At 48.4% G+C, this 13,266-nt stretch overlaps 1 protein-coding gene across 1 annotated transcript in view; it reads left to right on the top strand.

Annotated features, from left to right (window-relative positions):
• Window positions 1-13,266, top strand: part of KIAA0319L (KIAA0319 like) — a 38,530-nt gene that overhangs the window by 19,090 nt on the left and 6,174 nt on the right. Inside the window, exons 7-17 of the mRNA XM_064172386.1 lie at window positions 750-837; window positions 2,013-2,105; window positions 2,968-3,100; window positions 4,910-5,138; window positions 6,188-6,311; window positions 6,821-6,953; window positions 7,823-7,971; window positions 8,808-8,959; window positions 9,129-9,267; window positions 9,564-9,723; window positions 12,344-12,486. Of these exons, the coding sequence (XP_064028456.1) occupies window positions 750-837; window positions 2,013-2,105; window positions 2,968-3,100; window positions 4,910-5,138; window positions 6,188-6,311; window positions 6,821-6,953; window positions 7,823-7,971; window positions 8,808-8,959; window positions 9,129-9,267; window positions 9,564-9,723; window positions 12,344-12,486 (1,543 nt within the window). The remainder of the gene's footprint in view (window positions 1-749; window positions 838-2,012; window positions 2,106-2,967; window positions 3,101-4,909; window positions 5,139-6,187; window positions 6,312-6,820; window positions 6,954-7,822; window positions 7,972-8,807; window positions 8,960-9,128; window positions 9,268-9,563; window positions 9,724-12,343; window positions 12,487-13,266) is intronic.

The following is a 13,266-nucleotide window of genomic DNA, read 5'->3' as shown; positions in this document are numbered from 1 at the left end:
TCTCTGTCAGAGTTTCAGCCTTTTGGATATCATGGTTGCTGTCCTTTGCCCTCTTATCTTGAGTTGACAGTGAATGATGGAGGGGTGACTGCCTGATTCATGTCACCTGGAAGGAAAAGAAGGAATACTTTCCCCTTTTAAAACACTAAAGAAAAGATTGTTTTTTTTCCCTCTTCCATGCAGCATTTCTCATCTCCAGTGCAATCTGCTGGTACAGATTCCTGTGGCCAGACAACCTGAACTAATCTCTGTTATCTCTCTCTTCTGTTGGCCTATTGTTGGTAGAAAATAAAGCTTGACTGACAATCCTGGGGTAGAAAGAAATATTAGTCTTTAGTTTCTGCAAAGCCATTGTAAACTAAGAGACACCTAATACCCCTTTGGCATGGGCACCGTCCTGTGCTGTGTACACAGAGGTTGGAGCATAATTGCCTGTGGTTTGTGCTGCTGATGTGCTTGCTGTGCTAGAGCACGGTAACTTGACCTCCTAATTGCTCCTGACAAGGTGCCACCATCCTGAAGGCAGAGAGGAAAAACTAGGAGCAATTGGTTTGCTGCAAGAGTGGTCAGGCACTGGCACAGGCTGCCCAGGGAGGTGGTGGAATCACCGTCCTTGGAGGCGCTCAGGCACTTGGGGACGTGGTTTAATGGCCATGGTGGTGTTAGGTTGGTGGTTGCACTTGATCTTAGAGGGTTCCTCCAACCCAAACAGTTCTGTGATTCTGTGCCCCTTTTGTCTTTGCTTCCAGCTTACTGTGGGTCTCTACGAGTTCAAAGTGGTGGTGGATGGGGAGAACGCGCGTGGAGAGGGCTACGTGAACGTAACAGTGAATCCAAGTGAGTTGGTGGAGTTGTGTCCTCTCCATCTGCCTCTGGCCAACCCTGGCACTTGCATTGGACTGAACCCTGCTTTAGCATAGAGAAAAGTCACTGTGCTGTAAACTCGAGGTGAATGTACCTGTGCTAAGGCATTTGCTAAGGTGAGGAACCAGCGCCCAAGCACGCAGGTATTGCTGCTCTGCTGCACGCAGCTCAACCACTGGGCTGGAACCACTGATACAAAAATGCTTAGCAAATTCCTGGCCCTGGGAGGCTCCTGCTTCAAAAAAAACCAACAACCCCAGCTGTAACCAGGTAAAATGCTTCTAGCAGCAAGAGCAAAAACAAATGAAGGGAAGACAGAGCTTTGAAGCTCCATTTGGAGGTTCTCTTATCTCTCGTCCAGTGAAGAATGTCATCCCAACCACAGGCAGGTGAAGTCAAATCTCATTCCTTCTGTGGTTTGCAGATGAGCTGCTGTGGGCACAGCAGCTTGTGCTGTCTCACCAGGTCTCACTTTTCAGATGGTCTGTGTGAGGAAGCACCCACAGGTCCTTTTGTGCAGAAATCTCTTTATTTTGCACACTTCAGCAGGAGTTTTTTCCACCACCTTTGAGAGCAAAGAGGTGTTTTTACAGGCTCTAAATTAGCAGGAGTGCATGGCCAGCCTTCTGGATGCTGATGCTGATCATTGCCTTATAAGCAGTGAATCTGCAGCTGGCAGCATGCATCAAAATCATCCATTTTTCAGAGCAGCAGCCAAACCTTGGCAAGAAGCTGTAGGTGCTGCTCTGAGAGAAAGGTCTGACCCAGTATGGGAGAAGTGATGCAGTGCAGCCCTTGCCAGAGTCCTGGTGTGGTGGCAGTTCACCTCCTTGCCCTTTTAAATTCCCTTTTGCTAGCAGTTTCTCTGAGCTGGTGTAGAAACTGCTGAAAGCAGGAAGCATTGTGGTTGATGGTGCAGTTGTCTGCAGTCAGACTGACCTGTGGCTGGTTGGGAGCTGCAATTCCACACTTTGGACTCCTCCTCTGGACTCAGTGACTGCAAGAGAGGGCAGAGGATGTGCAAATATGTATTCTGCTTGCTACTCCTGGCTCACAGAGGCAGAGTGGGTTTGCAGAGTTCCTTGGCCAGGGCTTGTTGTCGTGATCTGCCTGTAGATGTCCTTGTAACAGCTTGGTTGGCGTTGCAGAGCCGCGGGTGAATCGGCCTCCTGTCGCCGTCGTGTCCCCGCAGTTCCAGGAGATTTCCCTGCCAACCATCTCAACTGTTATTGATGGCAGCCGTGAGTACCTGCACTGTGCAACCCAGCAGTCTAGCAGGGCTTGGCTCTGGGCTGGCCTTGCCTTTCGGGGGGAGGTTTATGAGGAGCTGACTGTGATACTGTCAAACACTTGAGTGAGCAGAACCAGCCTCTCTTGCTAGCAGAGAGGAACGTACCCACAGCAGCACCTTTCCAAGCTTCCCCTTGTGAAGGACACTGGCTTGAGCCAGTCTCCTGAAAGAGGAAAAGCTCTAGAGGTTGCTGCTTAGAATAGAACTAGCTGCTGTCAGTCAAAGTCACTGGCCTCTTGTGTTGAGCTTCAGAGGTGGTAGTTAGCTAACAGCACCTTGACTGGTCCTGGCCCCCGCTAGAGCTTCGCAGGACTTTCTTTGAGTGTATTCATAGAGTCACAGAATGGTTTGGGTTGGAAGGGGCCTTAAAGATCATTCAGTTCCAACCCACCTGCCCTGGGCAGGGACACCTCCCACTAGCCCAGGTTGCTCAAGGCCTCATCCAACCTGACCTTGAACACCTTCAGGGAGGGAGAGATCCACAGCCTCCCCGGGCAGCCTGTTCTAGTGCCTCCCCACCCTCACTGGAAAGGATTTCTTTCTAATATTCAGTCTAAATCTTACCTCCTCAAGCTTCATTTTGTCTTGCTCTCATCTGGTATTTCCTTAGTGTTTTGTGTGGGGCACACACAGAAACCTGGGATTAAAGGTGAAACAGGGTGAAGGAGAACACTCAGTTTAGGTGTAACAGAGACTCCTCTGAGCTTGGATCAAAAATGCTCCAGTGGTGAAGTAGGGGATTAAACATCTGGGTATTGTGAAGCAGTGTTTTCCGACTCCTTACTTATGTGTTTTCATCCTGATTGAAACAGAGAGCACTGATGATGATAAAATAGTCAGCTATCACTGGGAGGAGCTGCGGGGCCCTCTGCGGGAGGAGAAGGTTTCCAGCGATACTCCCATACTGACACTGACCAACCTGGTACCTGGGAATTACACATTCAGGTGGGTTATACCTGCAAGAGTTGTCCAGTTCCTGTCATAGAATCAGGCAGGGTTGGAAGGGACCACAAGGATCAGCCAGTTCCAGCCCCCCTGCCACAGGCAGGGACACCTCATGCTAGAGCAGGCTGCCCACAGCCTCATCCAGCCTGGCCTTAAACATCTCCAGGAATGAGGCTTCCACCACCTCCCTGGGCAACCCATTCCAGGCTCTCACCACCTTCATGCTGAAGAACTTCCTGACATCCAGTCTGAATCTCCCCATTTCCAGCTTTGTTCCATTCTCCCCAGTCTTATCACTACCTGACAGCCTAAAAAGTCCCTCCCCAGCTTTCTTGCAGCCCCCTTAAGGTACTGAAAGGCCACAATAAGGTCACCTTGAAGTCTTCTTCTCTCCAGACTGACCAGCCCCAATACTTTTTCTCTCCTCATAGAAGAGGTGCCCCAGCCCTCTGATCATCCTCGTGGCCCTTCTCTGGACTCCTTCCAGCACATCCATATCCCTCTTGCAGTAGTGGTTCCAAAACTGGATGTGGTACTCCCAGTGTGGAGTGGAGGAGGAGAATCGCTTCCCTCTCCCTGCTGCCCACACTGCTCTTGCTGCAGCCCAGGCACTGGTTGGCTCTATGGGCTGCAGTGCACACTGATGACTCATATTGAGCTTCTCATCCACCAGCACCCCCAAATCCCTCATCTCAGGGCTGCTCTTAAGCCAGTCACTTCCCAGCCTATACTGGTGCTTGGGATTGCCTGGACTCAGATGCAGGACCTTGCACTTGGTCCATAAAGAGTAAAACATGACCATATTCCTGAGGTGTCAGCCTGCTAAACAATCAAGCCAAAAACACACAAGGAGAGAGAACTCCATTTGGTGCTGGACTCTCTCCCTGCTTCCTGCACTTGAAGGTGGTGCACAGCTCTTTCACTTCAGAAGAGATAAGCTATCCAGCTACTTCTTATTCTTAAGTTGTAGCACTGGTTTAAGATGATGGCAGAAAGGAATGAAAGGTCTGCCAGCACTACAAAATGTCTCTTAAAATGTCAGATCTAAACTGTTTGGGTAAAAGCTCAGGAAGAAATGCAGTCTTTAGATCCAGTTTTTAAATGCAATGTGTTTGTCCCAGATAAGTGAGTGAGGCCTGATGGGTTTGTGCACGTACCTGAGCTGGTTGCACTTTCAGGGTTATTCTGTTTCCCTCTGTGCTCTGCATTTTGGTGTGATGTCCATGGCACTGCTGCAGCAGAGCTAATTAAAGTAAACCAGAGTACCTCAGCACTGTTTTCAGCAGGTGCTAAGTGAACTAATTAGGCTGATGTTCAGATCTAGTTCCAGATCCATTCTCTTTTGTGGTCCTTGCCTGCCTGAAGAGCCATACTTAGGCCACTGGAGGGTTGACGATGAACTTCTGTGCCCACATTAATGAATGTGTCCTGCTGGCAGGCAGTGTCATACTTGTGAAGGTCCTTTCCATCACAACTCTGTGTATGGAAGCTGATGCTCTTTTCACTAGCATGCTTTTATCTTGGAGCTAGTTGATAGGTTTCAAGTTGAGAGATGGACCTGACTGTTGAATTTCTTGTGTCAATTTGAGGAAGATAATTGGGTATTTGGAGGAATCTTCTGTTCAGAAAAAGAACAGCTGCCTCAAACCAGAGGATTTTGCCACTCCTGGGAAAAGAGTATCCTACCCTTAAAAATGCCTTCAGTTCCTAACTCTTCTTCTGCATTTCAGCTGACTGCAGCCAGTGTGGTGTGTTCAGCTCTGCTAACTGCAACTCTTCGCTGCTTTCCCTTTTTTTCCCCCTCTTCAGTCTAACAGTAGTGGACTCAGATGGTGCCAGCAACTCTACCACTGCAAACCTGACAGTGAACAAAGCAGTGGATTACCCTCCAGTGGCAAATGCAGGTCCAAACCAGGTGATCACTCTGCCCCAGAACTCCATCACCCTCTATGGCAACCAGAGCACCGATGACCACAGCATTGTCAGCTACGAGTGGCTGCTCAGCCCCAACAGCAAAGGGAAGGTGATGGAGATGCAGGTCAGTGCAGGTCTCTGCTGCTCAACCTGGATTACTCACTAGCTGGAATTTTGTCTAGAATCAAACCATTTTTAATTGCCTCTTAGCAAATATCTCTTGTAATCTTACAGAGTGAGCATGTGATGATTAAATGTATGCTTAAAGCTAAATCCACACCAGAGCTGGTATTAGCTTAGTGATTGAGCTTGTGCACCAGTCCAGCTGCAGGCTTTCATTGGCATCCTGTTTCTTGTCTTGAGCAGCACAGTTTTAAATACTGCTGAAGAGTGGAGGATTGAGAGGGATGGGATCTGGTGGCTCTGGATTCTGATGTCACATCCAACAGATCTCAGCACAACTTGATGCCACCCCTGTACCGCACTTCAGCCTACGAGGCTGTTAGGGAAATGTGTTCTTCCTCTGCTCAGTTGCTGACTGTTGAGAACATCAGTGATAGCTAAATCAATGATGGTATAATAGGGGTGTTTAAGTGCTCTCTCTCAGCAGGTGTGGAAGCCAGACTGTGATCTTTAGGTAACCCTCCACTCAGGCTGACATTTAGACACAGATAACCTCTTGTCCCAGGTCACACTGGGCAAACACAGTGAATTGGCTCTTTGGAGTTGAACCATGAGGTCAAAACTTTGCTGATATTGGCCAGACACTCCTCAGTCCTTAACAGTAAAAGCTGGAATTTGGTTCCAGGTCATCATTTTTTCTCTAGAGGATATTCCTCCTCTCAAACTGGTGGAATAAGAAAGCCCATGGATCAGTTTCACTGTGCATGCTTCACACAGGGCTCCCCAGAGGTTGAGCTGTTAGCTGTTGAATCCCAGAAGGTCTGAGCATCTGCATGGTGTCACTCTTGCCACAGCAGTGTCCTTGTTGCTCTGCACAAATGGATCTGGAAGCACCTTGCATGCTTGCGTGACACAGACTTCTGGCCCCACAGCAGGAGGTAGTAATGAATCCCTGGAATCTGCTGAGCTCAGCTGTTTTAGAAGCAGGCTTTTCTGATCCACCACTCTCTGGGTAAGGATTCCTCTTAATGCCTGACTGTTTTCTCAAAGGGTGTGAGGACACCAGTCCTGCAGCTCTCTGCAATGCAAGAAGGGGATTACACTTACCAGCTGATAGTGACTGATTCTGCTGGGCACCAGTCCACTGCAGAGGTCACTGTGATAGTCCAGCCAGGTAAGCTGCTTTGGGCTGTACTTGCCATTTCCATCACAGGGTTGAGAGATGAGCATTGATCTGTCAGCTGCTCTAGGTATTAGGGTAGCTTTGTCTTGCTTCCAGCAAAGCTACTCTACTTCAGGACCATTCTGGGCTGGAAAAGTGCTGATAAACAGAAGAAAGCCTCTGGAAAATGTTGCCTCTCTAGGCTGTTCTCTTGTTTTACACAGTTTTATTTGTACCTGGCACTACCTCACCAGAACAGGATTGTATTTCCAAGCAGCTCTCTCCGCCCACACTGCAAGGTCCTGGGAATGGAGTAGTGCTCAGAAAATGAGAGCAAAAAGCAAAACTCTTAGCTTCCATTCTCATTTTATTGCAGCTGGGTGGATGTAACACTAATCAGACCCAAGGTTGAGCTAGTGGGAAAGAAATGTACTAGAGGTGATGGAGAAAATCCTTAATGCTGGGGTTTGGTGCTCCACCTTTTATGCCATGTGTATGAAAAACACTATATCCTTTTCCAGAGAACAATAAACCTCCAAAGGCAGATGCTGGTCCAGATAAAGAATTAACTCTTCCTGTGGACAGCACCACTCTAGATGGCAGCAAGAGTTCAGATGACCAGAAGATTGTCTCCTTTCTCTGGCAAAAAACACGGTGAGTATCATCCTCCAGACTCTACTGATGCAGGCATCTGGGCCTTCAGCTGAAACAAAACACCCTCCCACATACCTCCCTTGTGTTAAATCCTGGTCATGCTGGGCCTGACAGGCTTTACCAGTGACTAGAATGAGACAAGGATTTATGTTTAATTGGAGAGAGGTGGAGTTCTGAGCATGAGGAATAGTTTTGCTGTCATCTCTAGGCCTGATTCCCATTCTCAGCATGGTTGTGGCTTGTAAAGGAGACCAACTGTGTTTGATTCACAGCAGTGTAATCTGGTCTTGGTCTTGTGAAGAGCAGACTCTTGTGATCAAACAACAGCAGGGCCTTTAAACTTGATGCTGTTGCAAGTGTGTTTGAATGTTGCAGCATGTTCTCTTCTCATTGCCTTGCTTCCCTTCAGACATTGAATTCCCTGAAGTGCTTTAGGGAATTCAGCAAAAAGCCTGTGAGGGACTTGCAGTAGATTAGTTTTTTTCTGTTTGCTAATCAAAAATCTGTGGAAAGCTCTTACAAAGGAGCTATTTTTGCTCTCTGCCTTTCCTTACAAGCTGGCTTATTGTGGAGTTCACAAGCCAGGTGTGCTGAAAGTACCACTGTTGGCAAACCCTACTTAAATGCTGGTATCAGTGCTCCTCTGGTTTAATAGAACTACAACACTAAAGCACCAGAAGTTAGGCTCTGTTCTGAATGCCAAACTCACTCTTTTGATTATCTTGCTGTAACTGGAGAAAATCCTGTTACTTTTTATTTTGGACTCTCTGTTTCTGCATCCCTTTGAAGTGTTTGAGCTCCAGTCTGCTGTGAGGCTGGCTCCCGTGGTCTGTGCAAAGTTTAAGCTGCTCCTCTTCTGCTTTGCTTAGGGGCCCAGATGGTGTCAAGCTGGAGAATGCCAACAGCAGCATTGCCACTGTAACAGGCCTGCAGGTTGGGACCTATGAGTTTACTCTGACAGTTAAAGATGAGAGGAACTTGCAGAGCCAAAGCTCGGTCAACGTCATTGTCAAAGAAGGTACAGTCAGCCATGAGCCACAGAACCTGGGACAGGTTATCATAGGATGGTTTGGGTTGGAAGGGACCTTGAAGAGCTTCTGATTCTGACTCCCCTGCCACAGGCAGGGACACCTTCCAATAGACCAATTTGCTCAAAGCCTCATCCAGCCTGGTCTTAAACCTCTTCCAGGGCGAGGCATCCATAACCTCCCTGGGCAGCCTGTTCTGGTGTCTGTCACCCTCACTGTGATGAATTTCTTCCTAATGTCTAAGCTAAATCTCCCTGGCTCTAGTTTCAAATCATTTTCCTTTGGCCCTATTATTTACAAGCCCTTGTCAAAAGTGTCCCCCCCCCAGCTCTCCTGTAGCCCCCTTCAGGTACTGGAATGCTGCTCTGAGGTCTCCCTGAAGCCTTTTCCTCTGCAGGCTGAACAGGCCCAAGTCCTTCAGCCTGTCTTTACAGTGGAGGTGCTCCAGCCCTCTCAGCATCTTCCTGGCCTCCTCTGAACCCTCTCCAACATATCCATGTTGTTCTTGTGCTGGGGGCTCCAGAGCTGAATGCAGTACTCCAGGTGGAGTCTCATCCCTGAGCAATTCAACAAAACCTGTGTTCAGAGGCACAAGAGGAGTGAGGAATGGGTGAACATCATGTGGAGAGCACTGAAATGGCCTTCTCTAGGTCAGGGGTTTGCCTGGTTCTGGAGGAGCAGCACCTTCAGCTGAGTCCTGCAGTACATTTCCCTTCTCCCCAGGCTAAGTAGGGATTTCTGGGTTACAGTGAAGCTGTAGAGCTGTGGGTTTTGATTGAGTGTTAGTAGATTTTTCTCCCAACTGCTTTTCTTCCCCATTGCTTAGAGATCAACAAGCCTCCCGTTGCCAAGATCGCTGGGAACGTTGTCATCACCTTGCCTGCAAACACAGCAGAGCTGGATGGATCAAAGTCCTCGGATGACAAGGGAATTGTCAGCTACTTGTGGACCCGGGATGAAGGCAGCCCTGCAGCTGGGGTGAGGCTTCAGTTTTCAACTGGCAATCTGCAGCACCACAAAACCAGTGAGAGGCTTAGCTGGGGAAGCGTAAAGCTGATCGCTGCACTTGTTACCTCCTCAGGTATAAGGATGCATCACACAAGTTTCACCCTTTGGTTCCTGATACTTACTTTGCTCTGCCTTCCAGGAGGTCTTAAATAATTCAGACCATCATCCAGTCCTCCTCCTGTCCAACCTAGTAGAAGGGACCTACACATTTCACCTCAGAGTGACAGATGCCAAAGGAGAGAGTGATGTGGAAAGAACCACGGTGGAAGTCAAACCCGGTGAGCCTGGCTTTTGTGCTGCACCACACTTGCCTGGAGTGTATCTCTGAGTATAGTGTACTGAGATGAAAATGGCTAGTGTAGTCCAGCTCAGAACTGTGAAAGCACAAAGTTTTTGGGGATGTGCCTGTGTTTTCCTGTTGTTCTTGGGGGCTGACTCTTAACTGCTTGCTGGGAAAGCCACAGACTCATGTCCCTGCAGTGCTGTGAGCTTGTGTTCAATGTCAGACACCTGACTTGTGCCCAGACTGTTCAGTAGAAGTTCTGAAGATCTATGTTGTCTGCATTCTGACTAGATCCCAGGAAAAATAACCTGGTGGAGATCATTCTGGATGTTAATGTCAGCCAGCTGACTGAGAGGCAGAAGGGGATGTTCATCCGGCAGATCGGCGTCCTGCTGGGGGTCCTCGACTCAGACATTACTGTGCAGAAGATCCAACCATACACTGAGCAAAGGTAGCCCTTGTCTGTGAGCATGTCAGTCTCCTCTCCCAGGCAACCAGCAATCAGTCTGAAGTTGTTAGGGCAGGTCTAGGCTGGATGTTAGGAGGAAATTGTTGCCAGAGAGAGTGATTGGCATTGGAATGGGCTGCCCAGGGAGGTGGTGGAGTCGCCGTCCATGGAGGTGTTGAAGCCAAGCCTGGCTGGGGCACTTAGTGCCATGGTCTGGTTGATTGGGTGGATAGGGCTGGGTGCTAGGTTGGACTGGCTGAGCCTGGAGGTCTTTTCCAGCCTCGTTGATTCTATGTGTGGAGAAGGATTGCTTGAGGGTTTAGTGAACCCAGGGCTGTCTTCCTTTGGAAATCAGACTGGACAATCACCTTCTCGAGGTGAACCTGCCTTGGCAGGGGGGTTGGACTTGATCTCCAGAGGTCCCTTCCAACCCTACCACTCAGTGTTTCTGTAATGTGGGAAGGTGTTGCTTTACTTTGATACTCTTGCTTGCTTGGGTCAGAGAAGATGTGTTGCCAAGCAGGTCTTTGGCTGTCTTTCCCTTCTGGAGGTGGTGCATTGTCCTCTAAAGCTGTTTGCTGCTGTTAATGTCTTTGCCCTCCAGACCTGTAAAATAAGAACTAATCTTACTCGGGTTTGGAAATCCTGAAAGCTATCTGGAACAGGCTCCTCGGGGCAGGAGTTGAATCCTCTTCCCTGGAGGTATTTTGGCCAAATCCTCACCCCTGGAAATGTTTCAGAGGAGCAGAGATGTGGTGCAGAGGGACATGGTTTACCACCAGCCTTGGCAGAGTTAGAGAATGACTGGATTGGATGATCTTAAAGGTCTTTTCCAACCAAAGCAATTCCATGATTTTATAATCTGAAGGATGTTCTGCAGCTGCAGTTAGGAACTGGAGCAATAATGGGACTTGGTACAGGAGCAGTTTGAAACCTGGATCCCCACCCCAAAGGAGGTGGTCTAGCAACCCTCTCAGCAGTAGCAGCAGTCCTGCTTGCCAGCTTCATTTTCACGTGAGCTTTACTGCAGACCAAACTGCTTGGATTTAATGCAAAGGAGAATGTTGCAAGCCAATGGAATTCTTGTTTGATGAGAGAAGGAAAACTTGGCCTTGATTGCTCTTTACCTTACAGTAAACTAAAGCTGGTCTCTTCTATACAAGTGGAAGTTTGCTTAGAGGCAGGGCTGTAGGCCAGGGTCATGTTGCCTGCCTGGACAACGTTGTGCAGTAACCACCATGTCATGCACAGGGTGATTGGCTCAGCTGGATTCTGGCCATGCTGCTTTGGCATGAAAGAACCTGATCAAGTTCAGCTTTCTACCTTGGCACAGATGGCTGCTGAGGGAAATTCACTCTTCAACAGAAAACTTCAGCCTCATCACAGCAGCAGCTGCCCAGATCCCTGCACTGCCAGCAGCAGCCCATCACCACTGTGGGTGTTTGGGGATGCCTGAGTGGCTTGGCAGTGAGGGTGCAATGGTCCTCTGTTGAAATAACTACAGTCTTGCACTTTCTTTTTTTTTACTAAAAATGGAGTAGTTTTAAGGTGGGTAAAGCACTGAAAAAGATTTAATGGACATGCTTAAAGTGATGCAGCAAGTCAGCAATAAATCTGCAGTTAGACTTTGCACCGTCCTGAGCTGGGTGATGAATCGATTCCTTCGTGCCCACGTTGCCTGCTCTGGCAGTGAAATCAGAATTCATCATCCATACAAACCTAAAGAGCTCAGGAGAGAAGAGCCAGCACTTTCTGGGGTGGTGTTACCTCTCCATCTCTGCCACCACCAGGCCACTTGCCACTGTTCCTTACTAAGGGGTTCTTGGAATTGATGCTTCATCCGTTCATGTTTTTATTAAGTAGGCAAAAGAGCAGAGATGATTTTCTGGCAAGTGACTTTAAGATCCCATTTCTGCCTCAAAATAACTTGGACTGGTTAAATAACATCTTCCTCTCTGTTTTTTGCCTGGCTGCTGGGGGCTTTTCAGATACTCTGAGGGCTTCACTGATATCTTCTTGTCTCAGAGGCTCCCTGGTAATTATCCATCTGGACTATCCAAGCATCCTTCTGCGACTCTGAGTGATGCTCAGGGCTCTGCAAGGCTTGCAAGCCCAGGGCAGCAAGTTCTTCTGCAAGTAAAAGATGCAGAGAGCAGTGTCCTCTACACCTGTGCTCCTTTTTTTTCTGGCTGTAACACTCTGTGCATTCAAACTAAGCTTGGCAAAAGGCTGTAAACCTTCACTGCCTTCTGTGATGCTGGAGCAATCAGATGAGTCCTCAGTTTCCATGTGTAGGAAAGATCCTGAAGGGAGGAGATTGTGAAAACAGCAGGACCACAGAGGCTGGGGATCTGTATGCTTAGCATGGGCAAGCAAAGATGTGCTTGAGTAGCAAACTCAAGAGCAGTCCAGCCCTAGCTCTGAAAACATGGATGGATCAGATGTCCCAGAGGTATTTCTGCTCTCTGACCAGCTCTACCATTGCTGCTTTCTGGATGGAGACAGAAATTCAATCCTCAAGCCTGAGATGCTGAATAAATCCCCCTAATGACGGGCTAGGGAGAAGGGCTTTCTAGCTGCTGTTTGGAGGAGCAGCAGATAACAGTTTTTGTCTGCCTTGCAGCACGAAGATGGTGTTTTTTGTGCAGAATCAGCCTCCCCATCAGATATTCAAAGGACGAGAGGTGGCCTGGACGCTGAAAAACGAGCTGCGGAAACAGCAGTCAGACTTCCTCATCTTCCGGGCTCTGGAGATCAACACAGTCAGTAAGTGAGGGTCACTGTGCTGCAAACAGCCTGCAGGAGGACCTTAGAGCAGCCTTCTGGTACCTGAAGGGGAACCTACAGGAAAGCTGGAGAGGGACTTTTCATAAGCATGTCCAGCAACAGGAAAAGGAGGAAAGGTTTGAAGCTGAGAGAGAGCAGGGTTGGACTGGAGCTTAAGAGGTTATTCAGTGTGAGGGTGATGAGGCTCTGGAACAGGTTGTGGATGCCTCCTCCCAGGTGTTTGAGGCCAGATTGGATGAAACCTTCAGCAACCAAGTCTAGTTGAGAGGCTTTCCTGGCTGTGGCAGGGAGGTTAGTAACAGATGATCTCTGAGTCCCTACCAACCTGAGCCCTTCTACATTTATAATCTGAAACCAATTCAATTAATTTGTGTTTATCAACATCTTAGCTCTGCAGGCCAAACACTCAATCTCTGTCAGACATAGGTTGGAGTAGATCATCTCTGAGATGCCTTCCAACCTGAACCCTTTTATGAAACCAAGAACCCTTCCCAGGTGCCTGCCAAAATAAAGTCCTTTCTGTCTGCTAACAACAGCTGCCTGCACACTCAGAGCTTTCATATGTCAGTAAATGAGAAACAGAAACTGTTAGAGTGGCAACGAATCAGTTCTGCACCAGCTGATTCTGTTCACTCTTCAGTGTGCCACAGATGATTACTGGGAGGAGGAGGATTCACCAAATCAAAAGCAGATTGATTCTTGTGCAACTGAAACACAGCTTTGGTGGAGTGCAGCCAATGACAGGAGTGTCACACTGCA

Source organism: Pogoniulus pusillus, chromosome 37 (genome assembly GCF_015220805.1).
Source record: "Pogoniulus pusillus isolate bPogPus1 chromosome 37, bPogPus1.pri, whole genome shotgun sequence".
NCBI lineage: Eukaryota > Metazoa > Chordata > Aves > Piciformes > Lybiidae > Pogoniulus > Pogoniulus pusillus.
Note: the sequence above shows the minus strand (reverse complement) of the source record. Positions and strands in the feature narration are given on the sequence as shown.